This window comes from Monosiga brevicollis, genomic scaffold (genome assembly GCF_000002865.3).
Source record: "Monosiga brevicollis MX1 MONBRscaffold_7 genomic scaffold, whole genome shotgun sequence".
NCBI classification, from domain to species: Eukaryota; class Choanoflagellata; order Craspedida; family Salpingoecidae; genus Monosiga; species Monosiga brevicollis.
In genome coordinates, this window is record NW_001865044.1 from 1,280,349 (window position 1) to 1,296,753 (window position 16,405).

Here is a 16,405-nt window from a genome sequence, read left to right on the forward strand (position 1 = left end):
CGCTACGCCGCCGCCGGTATCCTACCCTTACGCCGCGACGACTCGGGCGCTTACCTGGCCCTTCTAGCAGTGGAGCCGCGCCGCAACCGCGACAAGACCGAACGCTTCGTTTGCCTCCATCCCCTCGGTGGCCGCCGCGATGACGATAAACATCCCGGCGTCACCGCCCAACGTGAACTCAAAGAAGAGGTGTCCGGTTGCCTGGACGAACACGACGCCTTGGTCGCTGCCGCCGTCGACCTACAAAATCCCGACACCCGCCTCTTCTGGGCCGCCCACGGCCGCTACTGCCTCTTCATGCACCGCGTACAAGGCGATCCTTGGCCAAAACTCCCCAGCCGCTACGCCCAAACCCCTCGCGGCCAAGAAGCCAACGCCCATCGGCTAGCCTGGGTTGACCTGGCCACCCTCTGCCGCGTCGTCGATGCCTCTCATCAGCAGGCTGAGGACGAAAAACCGTCCGCCCTGACCGTGCATTGGGAAGACGAAGCAGGCTCCCACGACCACGTCGTCTCGACCCTCATCCTCGGCATGTTCCGCAGCAAGAGGCTTCGCCGCGAACTGGCCGACTGGCTACAGCTTCCTGACCTGCGCGCCCCAAAGCCGTCGTCCAAACAGTCTTAGTGTAGCATGCGCTTGGCCGTTGGCGGCCGTTTGCCCGTTTGCCGTTTCCCAGCAGGTTGTCACCGCATCCAACGCCACTCGTGCAATGCGCATGAAGCGGATCGAACTGAGGTCGGAAGCAATCCTTGAAAGGGGCAGGGGTTTGTGTTGATTTGCTCTGTTCCGTTTGGCTGGTGAGGGTCAAGTTGTAAGGGAAAAAAAAAAATATTAAAAAAAAAAAGAAGGACTTGCATGCAGATGCGGAATAGTATCACAGGGTCGGGCGCGCGGCGCGCCGGTGCCCACAGAATCGATTCGCTTAATCTTAAGACACATTCATCACAGCCATTACCACCTTGCGTCGTCATCAACAACCACGACAACCACATGACGGAAAGCTCCACTCAAAAGATCACACGCTCACAGATTAACCAATTCCGGGGCGTTGCGTGACCGAGACATGGAACTGGTCAGATTGAAGCCGCCCCCAACAAACCGATTAGTAGTCGAGCTAGCACTCTATATGAGGTGCGCACAAAAAGTGGCAGCAGTCAGTGATTTACGGCGCACGCTCAAAAAAACCTGAAGGAAAAAAAAAGGGGGGGGGGTGCATATGTCGCCAAAACACATCAAAACTCACCTGCACGGGGGGCAAGGTGCGATCCTTGTCCTTTTGGATCAGTTCCTTCTTTTTCGTTTCAAAGTATCTGCCGAGATGGAAACGCAAACACACACAAACACAGGCCGGGGTGAGCGCCAGCTTGGAAAATGGGGCCAGCGTCAACACAAAGCGCCACGATGCGTACCGCTTCTTGACGTCCTGTAGCTCCTTCTGAAGGCGCTCAATGTCGTACTTGTGCTCGTTCACCTGCGTCTGATACATGTTGATTTCCGAGGCCATGGCCTTGAGTTGTTTGTTCTTTTCCTTGACAGCCGATTGATAAATTTGGAGCTGCTCGGCAATCTCTGGTCCCGGTTGCCGTGCCAGCAGCGCCTTGGACTCGAGATACTGCTTTTCCAGCTCCTGGACTTTCAGATCCTTTTCGCTGGCCTCCTCTGTTTTGGCAATCAGCCGCTTCTGCAGTGTCTGAATGCGCTGAATCATGTCGTACGTCTCCGGATCACTGCCCTCAAGACGGCGCCAGCGGTGCACGTTGAGGGGTGTTTGCACCTCTTCTTCCAAAGCCTTACAGCGCGTTCGCTCGCGCAGAAGCTCTCGCTGTACGTGAAACAGTTCCTGCCGCAGCTCATCAATGTTGCTGGTGCCCTTGTCAAGGAGCGACCGCTCGCGCTTCAGGCGCTTAATCTCCAGCTTGAGCAGCTTGATGTCTTCTTGTCGCTCGCGGTATTGCGCCTCGCCCTTGGTCAGGGCTGTCTGCTGCAAGCGTAGCTTTTCATACACGAGGGCCAGCTCGTCGTTACGGCGGATGAGTTGGGAGCCAAGAGCGTCGCGCTCCCCCATGACTTTGTCCTTGTCCTTGAGGTGTCGCTCCTTCTCCTCATCACCCTGCGCCACGATGCGCGAGAGTTTTTCCTGGTTGGAGCGCTGGGCCTGCACTTCATCCTGGGCCTTTGTCACAGCCACCTTGAGGCGGTCCAACTCCTGCTTCAGCTTAACCTTTTGGTTTTCCAGAGTCTCAAAGTGAGCGTGCTCGCGCTGGAGTTGGTTCTCCTTGGCCGAAATCTCCTCCTTGAGCTGCTCGATCTGGTGGGTGAGCACCTTGAGCTTACGCTTTGTGTCGCCAATTTCCTCTTGCGCCTCAATCAGGTTCTTGCTGTAAATGTTGCGATCGTTGCGTGCCTGCTCATAGGCGGATTGCTGGTTGCGCAGCTTTTCCTCCGTGTCAGCCAAGCGCTTCTTCAAATCTTCCGTCTGGTTTTCAGCCCGTGAAGCCTCCTCGCTGGCCTCAAGCGCCTTGCGCTGCGCTGCCGCTGCCTCGTTGAGCAGGCGATCACGCTCCTTCTCCAGCTTGGAGATGTCTTGACGCTGTTTGTGACCCTCCTTGCGATAGGTCACAATCTCTGCCTCCAGGCTCTTGGTGGTGTTTTCGTGCATCTTGACCAAAGCCTGCTGGACCTCTGTCTCCTTGCCAGCCTGCAGCATCTTCTTGGTGAGGGCATCACGGTTGCGCGCCAGCTCGTCCAGGCGCTTGCGATCGGCCTCGACTTGCTTGCGAATGGCCTCGAGCTCGCGGGAAAGAGCTGAGGCCTCGTTGAGGGCTTGATCGCGCTGACTGATGAGCTCTGTACGATCCTCCTCGCTTTGCTTGAGCTTTCGTTGCACGGCATCGTACAGCTTTTGCAAACGAAGGAGGTCAGAGGATTGGGTGGCCGCCTCTTCCTCACGCTCCTTGAGCTGCAGCTTGAGACGAGCCGTGAGCTCAAAGGCATTTTGGTTTGCTTGCAACCCCTCTTCAATCTGGCGTTCGAGCTTGGCGTTGCGCTTGTCAAGGTTAGCCAATTCCCCCCGGAGTTTATCGAGCTGATCGTCCTTGGCCCGCAGGGCCTCACGAGCATCGGCCAGCTCGCCTTGTCGTTGGGCCACGCTCTGATCCAGGGCACCCAGGGCTTCCTGCTTATCAGCAATTTCCTGCTTCTGGGCGGCAAGCTCACGTTCCAAGTGAGTCTTGCGACGCTGCTCACGATCAGCCTCGATTCGCTTGGCCTGCAGTTGGTCCTCCAGCTCCTTGATTCGCGCCTCGTTCTAATTTCACCCGAGCCATCCACGTCGACTGAGTCTCGAGAGCGAGCAGACGGCCGAATTGTGGCTTTGTCTCGGCGCATCACCATTCTTCGGTTATGCGACGGGGGAGCCTACCTGTACGCTCGCAGCCTCGGCTTGCTGTTGTTGCGCTTGGAGGTCGGTAATTTCGCGCGTATGCTTGACAATCTGTATGCTCATTTGGGAAAAGAAAAAAAAAAAAAAAAGGTGGAGACTAGCGTAAGATGATCCAGCAATGGCCATCCATATGGCATACATGGTGTTGCTTTACTTCTACTTGTTCCTGACTTTTGTGCTTGATACGAGGGCCAAACAAGCGCGCAACCAGCGATTTGGGAAGCTCTCAGGCAAACTGACCTGCTCGGACATGTTGTCTCGCTCGACCTCGAGCTCACGGCGAGTAGCAATGGCGGCTTGCAGTTGTTCATTGTGTGCCTCGGCTTCTGCGTTGGCATCCTCAATCTGCTGGTGCAGGGCCATAATTTCCTCGCGCAATTCTTCGGCGTCCTGTTTGAGCTTGCTCTCATGCTCGCGGGCCCCATCTACAAGTTTCCAAGCCTCTTCGACCTCGCGCTTGAGCTGGGTCATGGTGCTTTCCTCTTCGTGGGCGCCCTGCATGAATGGCGCCAGCAGGCAAGGCCGGCAAGTGAGAATGGCAGCAGGGTGGTGTGCAGGCCAGAGCTTGCAACTCAGGGTGTACACACGAGAACAAAGGCACGTTTCATGGTGGGGGGCGCCCCATGCGAGGCTGCAGCGGCGCACCTGCATGGCGGATTGCACTTTGGCTGCATTAGCAACAAGCTCAGCGTTGAGGTCACGGCATTTGACCATGAGGCGCTGTTCATTCTGCTGGGATTTTTGAAAGGCTGCGCAACGCACGAGGGGCAGGTTCCAATAGGCACGGATGCTGCTTGAGGAGGATGGGATGTCCGGGAGCTAGGGAGCACGGGGCGGGGCGCTGCACGTACCATCATGAAGCTTGGCGTACTCGTCGCGAAACTTGCCGAGAGCGGGGTCATCTTGGAGCTGGTCCAACACGGCCTATGTAGACCAGTTGAGGACGAGGATCAGACGAGGCAAAGACGCTTCAACCCCACCCCTTGCTGTTGGGCAGTTGAGAGCAGCCAAAGCTGCCTATGCCTGCGCGCTGCACAGATCGGATTTGAGCGTGTGGTAAGTACCTGAAAGTCGACGTCGCCGTCGCCCGCCATCTCGGAGGTCGATCTACTTGCGGGGCAAGCAGGAAGGATGGGGTGCGCGCTGGCGCTACTTGGCTAAGGCCGGCGCCAGCAACCAAAGGGGTGCACCACCCGAAGACACTACGCGAACCAGCGAAGCATTCAGGCATGAGCATGCCCTGTGCTTCGCTTTTACGGATGATCAACTCTCGGCCTTCCTCCTCAGCTCTACCTGCCCCACACCCCCTCCTCGCTCTGTCTACCTCGCCCAGCGTGGAGCCAACTAGACCAAACACAGCAACGTGCGAGCGCCAAGAGCTGGATCGCCAGCAAGAGCAGAGACGGGACACAGCCAAGAGGGAGGTCAAAACTGATCACACAGAGCAATCACGCAAACCAACAGATCCAATGAAAGGGTCCAATAGAGAGATACCAAGCAAGAGCCAAAAGTCCAGAAACAGATGCAAGGGCCGAAGCCGGGACACGGACGCGAGCGACGGAACGAGCAGCCAGACAGTCAGCGCCACCCCGTCCGTCCGTCAGCCGTCGGCGAGCCGTGTTCGTACCTGACGTTTTGGGCGTCCGAGGTGGTTGCTAAGCTCCAATGTACAACGTTACAAACTGACCCCCTTATCAACCCTCTTCCCCTTTGGCTGTGCGATAATGTCAGATTTGATGTATTTGGTGGGGTATGTTTTATTTTGTTGTATGTAATACGCCAGATCAAGCTAGATGAGAAAAGCGTATACGCCAGAAGCACCCAGATAACGCCAAAGCCTCGTCTTTCTTGAGTGATCGCTCTCTCAACCTCTCTCAACCTCTCACCTCAACCTCTCTCTCTCTCTCTCTCAACCTCTCTCTCAACCTCTCTCTCTCTCTCAACCTCTATCTCCCTCGCAAACTCAACTCTCTCTCTCGAACACACACACATTCTCTCTCAAACTCTCTGCTCTCTCTCTCTGCGCTTGGAGGTACGTCGGTCGGGTACGGGCCATCCAGCTGGATGTGCTTGGTGCGGTGCGGGAGGACAGGGTGTGTGGTGGGGTTGGATGGGTCGTTTGACCCTTGAGTGGCGGCTTGATGGATCATAGGTTGGGGATCGTCTCTTTTGGATTTGCTTCAAAGTCTGCGCGCACACACACACACACTGTCGCTCTGGAGGTGGACAGTGACCGTCACGTCATGGACACCTTGACTCGCTTCCTGCACGGCCTCACGCCAACCTCTACCGCCCTTCTCGTCGCTCCGCTGATTGGTACGGGCATGGCTCAGCCATTCCCCCCTTTTTTCCTCCCTGCCTGTGTTGCTCGACGAAACTGACGAGGGTGTTGGTTTTCCTTGCATTTCGTCAACATGATTTGGGCTCCTAGGCGGCTCCCTCTCGGCGAGTTTTTCCAATCGGGAGGCGCGCGGACATTGGTTCTCAGCCTTGAACAAGCCCTTTGCCATGCCCCCCCGCTTTGCCTTTCCCGTCGCCTGGAACATCATTTACTCGTGTATGCCCGCACGCCTCGGACACCACCAACCTCCAGGGTCTGCTTTTTTTTTTTTCCTGTCGGTGCATCTGCTCACGTCCCTCGGCCCCCCTTTTTCCCTTTCCAGGCATGGGCGTGTCCACTGTACTCCTCTACCAGGCCATGGAGGGCCAGATGCGGGCCCATCCTCGCCCGTGGATCCTCTACGCTGCCTTGCTAGGCCTGAACTTTGATTGGAGCACTACCTTTTTCATTCGCCACCGACTCGGCCTCAGCGTAGCCAGTATCGTTCTCCAACTCGGCCTATCCACCGCCTGTATCTACGAGTTTGCCAAGTTCAACACAACCTCGGCCCAACTGCTTGCCCCCCTCCAACTCTGGCTCGTCGTAGCTGGTGTCCTGTCTTTTGATCTATGGCGCAAGAACCCCAAGTTTGATGGCGCCGTCTCTTCCGACGCCTGTTGATGACAACGAGCCCGGGGGGGAACCAACGGGGTCTCCCGAAGTGAAGATGCATCATGCAGCGCATGAAACCCTCTTCTTGAACTGTACCTCCCAGGACTAAGATTGTGAAAAAATCCCCCTCCCCTAAAGGTCAATGTCCATCCCAAGCGAATCGCTGCATGCCATGCATGAATGATCAACAATCGACTCTAATGTCGGGACTGTGGAAAATGTCAATTGGAGTCCACTTGCCCTCGCTCTCGATCGCCTGGGCCAAGCATCAGAAAACCAAACGACAGGATCTTAGTAAGTCACAACGGCACGCAAGCAATCGCCCGAGTGCAGCGCCTCGATGGCATCGTTGATTTGCTCCACGCCCTGTCATGAAGACACACGAGGGAACACGTGAGGAAGCAAAACATCAAGGACAAGGCACCCGGCACGCAGCAGCGGCCGCAGAGGTCATGGACCGGTGACATAAACAATTAAAAACATAAATCAAAGCGAGGCTGCAACCATGCTCTGCCCTTCAAACATCTCGAGACACGTACCTGGAAACGATGCGTGATGTACTGCTCAATGGGCAGTTCACCCTTCATGGAAGACTCCACCAGCTTAGGCACCTAAAAGGTCGACATGGCAAAACATGCAGTGGTGAAAATACATCTCGATGCGCTCCAAAGCTGAGCAAGCGTTATCCGAAGCGGAGGCCGAAACCGAGGGCAGAGCCTGTTCCGCACCTCAGAGCGTGACTTGTAGCCTGTGGGAGATCGAGCAGTCAGGCAAATCGCTGACATGAGCAACAAGGCGAAGAACGGCCACACGGCGCTAGAAGACATTCAACTTACCGCCAAAGGCCGTGCCACCCCACCATCGGCCCGTCACCAACTAACGCCACCAAAGTAAGCCGGGCGGAAGACGATGTGAGCCCAGGTCAAGCAGAATTAGGGTACAAAAGGTATGCATCGTACTTGGAAGGGCCTGGTGGAGATTTCGTGGCCGGCCGCCGCGACGCCAATGACGCAAGATTTGCCCCAGCCGCGGTGCGAGCTCTGATGGCATGGACACAACCCCAGCATTGAGCTCAGCGGGGCACAACGAGACGGAGCAAAAGGGCCGAGGTGGGCAGGTTGAGCAAACCTCGAGCGCCGCGCGCATGCAGTCAGTGTTGCCCGTGCAATCAAAGGTGTAGTCGATACCTAAAGGCAGCGCAGGCGCACATCCGATATGCATGGTCAGCCAGACAAGCCTCGCTGAGCAGATGCAAGCACGTGCGTGCCGTACCCCATTTGGTCTCCTGGATCAAGACTTGTTGGATTGGATCCTCGTGATCGTGGGGGTTGATGCAGTCCGTGGCGCCCATGCGACGAGCAAAGTCAAACTTGTCGTTGTTGGTATCAATGGCAAAGATGCGCTTGGCCTGTGCGTGTGAGCACAAGGATGGGTGGCACAAAGGAGGGTGAATGAAATGAGTGGAACAGCGGTGCACATCGGTCACGATCATAAACGTACGCCGGACATTTTGGCGGCCTGGACGACCGCCAGACCAACAGCACCAACACCCCACACGGCCACAGTGCTACCAGCTTCCACCTAGCCGATACCATGCCGGAGAGAAGCGAGTAGCCGTGAGCACCAGGAATAATGTAGCCACAGTGGTTCATGGGACCGACAAAAAAAACAAACTTTGCAAGTGTTGAAGACGGCACCGAGGCCCGTGCTGATGCCACAGCCAAAGAGGCACATGACGTCCAACGGGGCTTGCTGGTCAATTTTGGCACAAGATATCTCAGCCACCACGGTATACTCGCTGAATAGATGCGTGCACATGCCACGGCCGGCGCCGTGTGAGCCAGCGGAAGAACGCAGAGCCTGAGTGACAGAAGGAATGGGTCAACCAACGTACGAGAAGGTGGAGGTGCCCATGAAGTGGTAGATGGGTTCGCCGTTGATGGAAAAGCGCGAGGTACCGTCGGGCATGACGCCTACACCCAAGCAGAGGGCAGTCAAGGGTGAGTGCGCGGTCATGCACGCTGGTCTGCGAGCGGTGGTGCCGCGGATAAAGTTGACATGTCAAACAAAAAAGGCAATACCTTGTCCCTGAGTGGAGCGGATGGTCGGGCAGAGGTTAGTCTTGGGGGACTCGCAGAAGAGGCATTCACCACACTCGGGCGTATAGCAAGGAATAACGCGGTCTCCTGCAGACAGTGCACGCAAAGGCATTAGAACCGTTCTTGTCCAAGGCGGCCGATGGAGGGGCGCATGGAGAAAGGTCGTACCGGGTTTGACTGAAGTCACGCCTTCGCCCACTGACTCGACAATGCAGCCGGCTTCGTGGCCGAGAATGCTCGGGAACTTGCCTGCGAATGAAGCAGCTCAGGGGAGTAAGACCACCAGTTGACAAGACGTGACTCGAGTAGGCGGGACGTGGATAAAGGGGAGAGGTTGTGAACAGAAGCAGGCTAGCCTACCCTCGGGATCCTGTCCGTTGAGCGTGTACACGTCTAGAACAAGCATTGTAGTGTGGTCAAGAGTGAGGTGACAAGGGGTTCGTGTTACGGATTAGGCGCGTACCATATCCTTTCTATACCTGTGTGGCAGAGGGCGCTGAAGGGGTGGACGATCAGCAAGAGAAGAGTTGAATGAGTCGAACGCGACCGGCCGTTATAACACTGGTGTGAGGCAAACGGTACACTGACTTTGCGACCACTTTGAGGCGCACTTCACCCGCCTTTGGAGGGGCGACCTGGAGGTCAAAGAGGCAAGCAGGCAGCGCGGATCCGGAAGGGATCAGTGAGAAGCGCCCGGACTCCATTCCCGAGTAGCGCTGCAAGCCGTACCGTGACCGTCTCCACAGAGACTGGTTTGTTGGGCTCCCAGGCCACGGCGGCCTTGCACTACACACATGTCAAACGTGGTGAAAATGGGCAAAGCTTCCCGAGCCAAGCGGTGAATTGCGGTCAAGTGGAATCGGGGGAATAAAATGGAAGCGGGCAGAGCCTTAGGATGGGTGAACCTGAATGTCCTTGCCAGCATACTCGCCAAGTTGACGACGCGCTTGAGTTCCAGTGGCAGCAGCGAGCAGGCCCGCCGGGCGTGCTGCCCGACGCTACACATTAAACAATTCAGTGGGTGAGCACCTGACGTTGCGCGCACATGGCCACGAGCACAACCCACGAGGCCACATTGAGCTAGACGCCCAAAACACCCAGACACCTCTCTCTTTTGAGCGCCTGACGAGAACCACTAGCGCAGTCAAAGAACAACGCCTGGAGCACAAAGAAGAGTTTCCCCCCACATACACACTGCCAAAAGCACAAAGCCGTACCAGGACCGTCGTGGTCAACCGTTGTCCCGTCGCCAGCATCATCATCATCAGTCCCAGCAGCAGCAGCAGCAGCAGCAGCAGCAGAGAGAAGAAAAATGAAAATAAAACATGCAGCTGCCTCGGCTGTGGTCAGAGAGAGAGGCTGGCAGTTGACACACATGCAGAGATTGTGGTAATGTGTGATCTGAAGTAGCTTGAAAACCAATGCATATGCAGAGATGATTGAAGATCAAGCGCTTGGTACCAGAGAAGGTTACAGGACGATCCAAACGACTCCAGTCGCACAACCAAAGCACACCCCTCGCGATTGTCTGACATACTTTATCATCATCACTGCGTTCGCGCTGCTACTGCGATGATGCAAGCGGTAGACGAAGGCAGTGATATTTCATTTTCATCTTGTGTGCGGGTTTGCCTCTTGAAGAATTGGAACAAGCGCAAGATTGATGGAACAACAGGTGTTGTGAACGTCATGGCACCCTAAACAGCAGGACACAACATGTGTTCTTGGCCATAGTTTCATCTGCGAATACCTCGCCACCAGCATCCCGATGTCGCAATCCTTTCACCATCATCACAACAGCTCCAAGCCGTCGTCCGTCTCGTTCGCCGGCAGTCAGTCACTGACACTGGCAGCTCGGGGACGCTGCCAGTGACTGGCTCCGCAATGGCAGTGCCGGGCTTGGCTGTACTAGCCGCTGTCCTTGGCTTTGTCTCTGTTTCTAGTCCTGCCTCTGTCTGCGCTCGGGCGCTCATTCACTGCGAGTCAAGACATTGGATGATGCCCATAGGGCCAGTCTGGAAGGATGTACATGTGAGAGCATCCTCACCAAGCGATGGTGGTCACGCCATCCAGGAACGAGTCGAAAGGGAAGACAGACGGCCCCGTGACGGCGCCATGCGCAAAGGGCAGCGGCAGACGGCACCGGGCGACCCGTGCACTGCTTCCCATGAAAAATTGAAAATAAAACGCGCAAAACACCACGACAAATCATGTCGGCAGCGACCCGCAGTGCGTCAGCCATCAAGTCATCCCTTCTTCACAAGTCACACACACATAATGGCTGGCAGTGGCTCTCTCTCTCTCACTCTCTCTCTCTCTCTCTCAATTCTCTCTCTCAAGTCTCTCTCTCAAGTCTCTCTCTCTCTCTCTCTCTGTAACTCTATGGCAGGTCGTCCAGACATCAACGGGCTATCAGCAAGAACAACTTTTTCTCTCTCAGATTTCTCTCTCTCTCTCTCTCTCTCTCTCTCTCTCTCTCTCTCTCTCTCTCTCTCTCTCTCTCTCTCTCTCTCTCTCTCTCTCTCTCTCTCTCTCTCTCTCTCTCTCGTCTCTCTTTCCTTTTGGTCATTTTTTTTTCAGTTGGTCTTGGTCCATCCGCGTCGCGGCACAGTGATTTTGAAACCCCCGACCGTGCGTAAGTTGGCCATGACCTGATTGATCCAGCAGTTGTGTTGTCACTGACCCGTCAGTGGTCTGTTGGGTGAAGGTGTTTTTTTCAAGACAAGACCTGGCTGGCTGCCATGGCACGATGCATCTGGGAGCCGTTGTTGTTGTTCTTCTTCTTCTTCTTCGTTCAATGGCTTGCCTGACTGCCGGCTGCATTGCAACACCCGCGCGTCCACAGATATACCTTCGGATAGCCTCCAACGCTCTCCGCCACGATGGCGCTCGTTCGCTCCATCCAGCAAACCGTCCGGTGGGTCCGGTTCACCTGCCACCCATTCCCTGCCTCTGCTTCGCCCACGCACTGACTTGACTGCTGCACGGGCCTGGATGGCGTAGCACCACTGGTGTTCGTGCTGCCCAGCAGGTGCGCGCTCTGGGCAACGGCCTGCCCCCCGTGTACAATGAACCCGTTTGGGACTACGTCAAGGGTGTCGATGATGACAACCGCGCCAACATTCGCGAGGTGTGTCCCCATGACCTCGGTGGCTCGTCAATGCACCGTACCGTCCCCGCCTGCGCTCGCTCTGCCCCCCTGCCCGTGGCCCATTCTGGAACGTCCACCACCCCTTTTGTCCCCTAGGCTTGCCAAGTGGTTCGCAATGAAACCGTGGACATTCCCTGCGTCATCAACGGCGAGGAAATTTACTCGGGCAACACCGTGGACCAGCTCGCTCCCTCCCAACATGAACTCACCATCGCCCGTATCCATCACGCCGACGAAGCCATGATCAAGCGTGCCATTGACGTGGGTCCCCATCTTCCTTCTTCTTGCTCAGAGCCCTAAACCTCTCCTTTTATTCTCTGCATTGCCAGGCTGCTGAGATTGGGACAGATCAGCCCGTCTCACCTGCGTTTGGGCCTCGCCTGTTCATGTCCTAGGGTGCCGTGGAAGCTCGTAAAGAGTGGGAGCTCATGCCCTGGGAACACCGGTTCGTCACTTGCCGCTTTCGTTTGCGGATCCCAGCCCATCCATCCCAAGCCCCCGTGTCCTCCCGTGCCTCGTCCCCTGTGGGGTGTCTCTGTCTCTTGTCTTTGTAGATGATGGCCACTCACTTTTTTTTTTTTTTTCCATCTGTGCGGCTGTCTTTTAGAGCGGCCGTCTTTCTCCGCGCTGCGGATATGCTCACCACCGAATACCGCTTCCGTGCCTTGGCCACGACCATGATTGGTCAGGGCAAGAACGTCTACCAAGCTGAGATTGATGCCGCCGCCGAGGCCGCTGATTTCTTCCGCTTTGGTGTCCAGTGAGTTGCTGACCCTCAAAGCGATCGTCTGGTTCTTGCTCTCCTCCGCATCTTGCTGACACTGCGTGCCGCCCTTTATGTTCCACACCTGTTAGCTATGCCAACGAAATCTTGCACCAGCAGCCGGAACACCACGCTGCTCACGTCTGGAATCGCTTGACCTACCGAGCTCTCGAGGTACTACTGCCCACGTTGTCCCGTCACTCCCAGCTGACCGCCCTAGCAAATTGTCCCAACGCACCTCTGACGTCAATGTTCCCCGTGCATCCGGCTCTCCATCCACTACACTAGGGCTTTGTTGCGGCTGTGCCGCCCTTCAACTTTACGGCCATTGGCGCCAACCTCGGCGCCTGTCCTGCCATCATGGGCAACTCGGTTCTCTGGAAACCCACTGAGACGGCAGCCCTCAGCAACTTTACCATCTTCCAAATCCTGCGCGAGGCCGGCATTCCCGATGGTGCGTGTCGCCTCTTTTTCCCCTGACGGCTGGTCGCATCGCGTCAGCCTGCCCCCGTCCTCCGCTCACAAGGGCCCGATTGTCGGAGGGGAGCAGGTGTGATCCAATTTGTCCCCTCATACGGCCCGACCTTTGGTGACACGGTGGCCGCTGATCCCCGCCTCGCTGCCATCAACTTTACGGGCAGCACCAAGTACGCCCGCCTTTTGCCACGCTGTGTCATGCGCAGCTCCCCCTCGCATCCGGCAGCTGGCAGGACCCTCCAGCCGCCCCTGTCCCTGCATGCATTCACGGTGTTTTGCCCTCTTCTGGTCGTAGAACCTTTGACCACCTGACGCAGCTGGTGGCCAGCCGCGTCTCGACGTACAACACTTACCCCCGATTGATTGGAGGTGGGTCCATCTGAGCGCCTCGTTCCGCGCGGCTCGGTCACGCGATGGGGGCCCCTCGGATAATCGGCTCCGTTGTCCGCTGCCTTGCTTCATAATGTGCCATGGCATGCGTCGGCTGCTGCGCATAGAGTGTGGTGGTAAGAACTTCCACTGGCTGCACGAATCGGCCGATGTTGAGGACACGGTCAACGGCACCATCCGCTCGGCCTTTGAGTACCAGGTACGCTCCCCAGTCCGGTGGCGCTTGCACACACCACACGACGGGTTCTTGGCATGAGCTCGCATTGGTGGCCTGTTGGACATTGCGGGCGCGTTTCGACTCATTCTTTCATGCTGCAATCCCAGGGTCAAAAGTGCTCCGCCTGCTCGCGGGTGTACGTGCCTCGCAGCCTGTGGCCCGAGTACAAGGCCGGCATGATTGAGGCCCTCAAGGAATTGCGCGTCGGTCAGCCGGATGAGTTTTCTTCCTTCATGACGGCCGTCATTGACGAGAAGAGCTTTGACAAGATCTCTGGTTACATTGAGCACGCCCGTCAGAGTGATGACTACGAGATTCTCTTTGGCGGCGAATGCGACAAGAGGTTGGTGCACTGCCGACCTCGCTTCCAGTATTGTGGCCGTTTGAGATCTCATCCTCAAGCTCACTGGCACGGCTTTGGTTGTGCGTGCCCACAGCACGGGCTACTTTATCCAGCCAACCATGATTCAGACGACCGACCCCAAGTCCCGCCTGATGCAGGAGGAGATTTTCGGCCCCGTGGTGACGGCCTATGTGTACGAGGATGAGGACTGGGAGTCATGCCTTCAGACTGTCAACGAGACCTCGCCCTACGGTCTCACCGGTGCCGTCTACGCACGTGATCGCTCTGTGATTGACACGAGCCTCCGGGTGCTGCATCACGCCGCCGGCAACATCTACGTACGGGGTGCACTCATGCGCGCACGACCGCGCACTGGCCGCTCCCCTTTTTTGTGGGCTCACCACCCTGGTTTTCATGTGTCATGCCGTGCATTGAATTGTCGCAGATCAACGCCAAGTCCACGGGTTCTGTGGTGGGCCAGCAACCCTTTGGTGGCGCTCGTCGCTCGGGCACCAACGACAAGGCAGGTGCCGCCAACTACCTCCTGCGCTTCACTTCCATCCAGTCCGCCAAGGAGTGCCTCTACCGCCTCGTAAGTGTCTTGAACCTTGCTGTGCATCTGCCGGCCGGAGTGCGATTGCCTTTTGCTCACAGGCCATGCCCGTTTGCCTTGTATGCTTGGCGAAATCAATTTTCGCCTCATTTTCGATTAATTTTCGATTAATTTTCAATCCTTTTTTTTTTTTTTTTTTTTTTTCCCGGGACCGGCCCTTGTAAACTTGCCATGAACAGCCCGACTGGCGCTATGAGTACATGGAGGATTAAGTGTGTTGTTTCCTTGTTTCTCTTCCGCTTTGACCTATCTGGAGAGGGAGCCTTTGGCGCTGTCCCAGCCACTTTGAATGAAGCTTGTTACCCAACAAGAATTAAAATGATGGTTCCAACAGAACACGACATGATTTGATGTTTGGATGGATGGTGGCGTGGTTTCATGCCAAAAGAGAGAATGAGAGCAATACAGAAAGAAAGAAAGAAAGAAAGAAAGTTGATGATGCAGGTCATTCGGAAGAAGGAGCAGCCAGTTACACCGGCGTACAAGTTTGCACCTGCCATGCCGCCATCAACTTGGTGTTATCCCCCCTGGCCATAAGCACCGTCATGGCAAGCGTCGTGCCTGACTCCCGCTCATCGCAGCCGTCAATGTCAGACAATATTTGTCAGACGACATGTCAGACGAAATAAAGGTTGCTTACATGCACGGAGAGAGAGCTCTCGGGTGGGAAGGGGTGGGCTTGGCTTGGCTTGACGACTGGCGGGTGGATATGGCATCCAGATGTACGTTATCATGTTCTGCTTGGAGAAGGCGATTGATTATCCCATCGGTGGACGTGATGGCGAGGGTTGACTCACGGATTTATTAGCGGCGACCCCAATCAAAATCGAGACGCACGCGCGAGGGACGGTGGCACGAAGGAATGAGACGACAGAGCCGCGGACGAAAACTCGCGCAGAAGGATGATGTTTTCCTGCGGTGGGTGCTGAACCCATACGCATGCTCGGGGCCCACGCCACGGCATGCGCGCGCCAGTGCAAAATAAAAATTTAATAATGGTCCACAGGGCTGTTGGTGAAACAATCACCTCCCCTTGGCCCCCACCCCCGACAGCCAGGAAACAATCAGCGTTCCATTCCCACAGCTGTTTCGCTTCCCCGACGCGCCAATGCGACCACGAACACCATCGCGTCGTCGATCAACAAACACCTGGGCTGTGGCGTTGGTCCAGCGTGAAGACACGTCACGTGCACATGAGTGAAAAATGGCTGCTCCTCCCGGTTTCGAGCGCTCCATCTGCATGCTTCTCTCTCACACACGTCACACGTCCTGGGGAGGTGTGAGGGACGGTCCCTGCGTCCCCGTCGTCACGGGTTTGCCAAAATTGTGTTGGCAAACGCATGGCGGCAATGCTACCCCAAGACTTGTCCATCTAAAGGCCTTGAACTTGGTTGTCCGACTCTAAGACAGGGGGTTTCCAAAGGTACATAATGTCTTCATCTTGGGCTGGCCACTCGGGTGTGTCCTATGATGACTGGAAAGTGCGCCGCCGGCCGTACGGTGGCCGGCTGCATCCTACACAGGGGGGGGTCTTGGGGCAGCGTCCTGGGCGCTGAAACCAGTCATTGTCGACGGAGAGACAGATACCTGGCTTCACTGAACCTCGCATCATCTGCGATCACCTCCCTTCCCCAATGATGGCGGCGGCAGAAGGAGGAGCGGAGGCTCGTCCTCGCAGTGTAAGTGTAATTGATTTCAAAATCACTGACAAGGTCCAGCCATGTGGAGGCTGGCACAAGCCACCTGTATCTCTCTCCATAGCTCGTCCCGGCTCCCCTCTTGCTTACGACCCTGACCAACGCAATCAGCGAGTCAAACCTTACAACAAATCAGCAGCGGCCGTCCAAAAGGACGAACCGGACCAGACGATGGTGCAGACGATCCCACAACGCACCCGCTCTCCACCGCCTCCCCACCG

The 16,405-nt window shown here is 56.4% G+C and overlaps 5 protein-coding genes across 5 annotated transcripts; 2 read left to right on the forward strand and 3 right to left on the reverse strand.

Annotated features, from left to right (window-relative positions):
* Positions 1-1,405: 1,405 nt before the first annotated feature.
* On the reverse strand, positions 1,406-2,140 carry MONBRDRAFT_2444 (uncharacterized protein; the record flags this gene model as incomplete). The annotated part of the gene is made up of 1 exon (XM_001745078.1): positions 1,406-2,140. A coding segment is annotated over one exon (735 nt), but the record flags the coding sequence as incomplete, so codon positions are not given.
* Positions 2,141-2,251: 111 nt separating this feature from the next.
* On the reverse strand, positions 2,252-4,363 carry MONBRDRAFT_823 (uncharacterized protein; the record flags this gene model as incomplete). Its single annotated transcript, XM_001745079.1, has 5 exons — positions 2,252-3,307; positions 3,422-3,493; positions 3,683-3,937; positions 4,088-4,191; positions 4,294-4,363. Coding segments are annotated over 5 exons (1,557 nt in total), but the record flags the coding sequence as incomplete, so codon positions are not given.
* Positions 4,364-5,872: 1,509 nt separating this feature from the next.
* MONBRDRAFT_16397 (uncharacterized protein) lies at positions 5,873-6,443 on the forward strand (the record flags this gene model as incomplete). Its single annotated transcript, XM_001744909.1, has 2 exons — positions 5,873-5,999; positions 6,106-6,443. Coding segments are annotated over 2 exons (465 nt in total), but the record flags the coding sequence as incomplete, so codon positions are not given.
* Positions 6,444-6,645: 202 nt separating this feature from the next.
* MONBRDRAFT_20739 (uncharacterized protein) lies at positions 6,646-9,830 on the reverse strand. Its single transcript, XM_001745080.1, has 18 exons — positions 9,751-9,830; positions 9,439-9,531; positions 9,263-9,319; positions 9,122-9,168; positions 9,013-9,029; positions 8,894-8,926; positions 8,702-8,782; positions 8,516-8,620; positions 8,329-8,407; positions 8,109-8,232; positions 7,935-8,015; positions 7,707-7,842; positions 7,563-7,621; positions 7,394-7,474; positions 7,271-7,310; positions 7,163-7,182; positions 6,974-7,045; positions 6,646-6,800 (listed from the first exon to the last, which is right to left on the reverse strand). Exons 1-18 carry the CDS (start codon positions 9,796-9,798, stop codon positions 6,726-6,728), a joined length of 1,248 nt encoding a protein of 415 aa, XP_001745132.1. The 5' UTR covers positions 9,799-9,830; the 3' UTR covers positions 6,646-6,725.
* Positions 9,831-10,810: 980 nt separating this feature from the next.
* MONBRDRAFT_32088 (uncharacterized protein) lies at positions 10,811-14,819 on the forward strand (the record flags this gene model as incomplete). Its single annotated transcript, XM_001744910.1, has 15 exons — positions 10,811-11,164; positions 11,395-11,450; positions 11,537-11,663; positions 11,781-11,945; positions 12,080-12,129; positions 12,292-12,444; positions 12,540-12,621; positions 12,736-12,901; positions 12,998-13,094; positions 13,220-13,293; positions 13,422-13,513; positions 13,639-13,874; positions 13,969-14,212; positions 14,320-14,466; positions 14,667-14,819. The coding sequence occupies 15 exons, from the start codon at positions 10,811-10,813 to the stop codon at positions 14,697-14,699; spliced, it is 2,076 nt and encodes a 691-aa protein (XP_001744962.1). The 3' UTR covers positions 14,700-14,819.
* Positions 14,820-16,405: the final 1,586 nt, after the last annotated feature.

Excerpts from the sequence above, each read along its gene's own strand:
- MONBRDRAFT_20739 (XM_001745080.1), bottom strand. The coding sequence starts at position 9,798 with ATGATGATGATGCTGGCGACGGGACAACGGTTGACCACGACGGTCCTG. Across the intron at positions 9,169-9,262 it reads TCTCTGTGGAGACGGTCACG|GTCGCCCCTCCAAAGGCGGG; the intron begins GTACGGCTTGCA and ends TTTGACCTCCAG. Across the intron at positions 7,622-7,706 it reads GATCCAGGAGACCAAATGGG|GTATCGACTACACCTTTGAT; the intron begins GTACGGCACGCA and ends CGCTGCCTTTAG.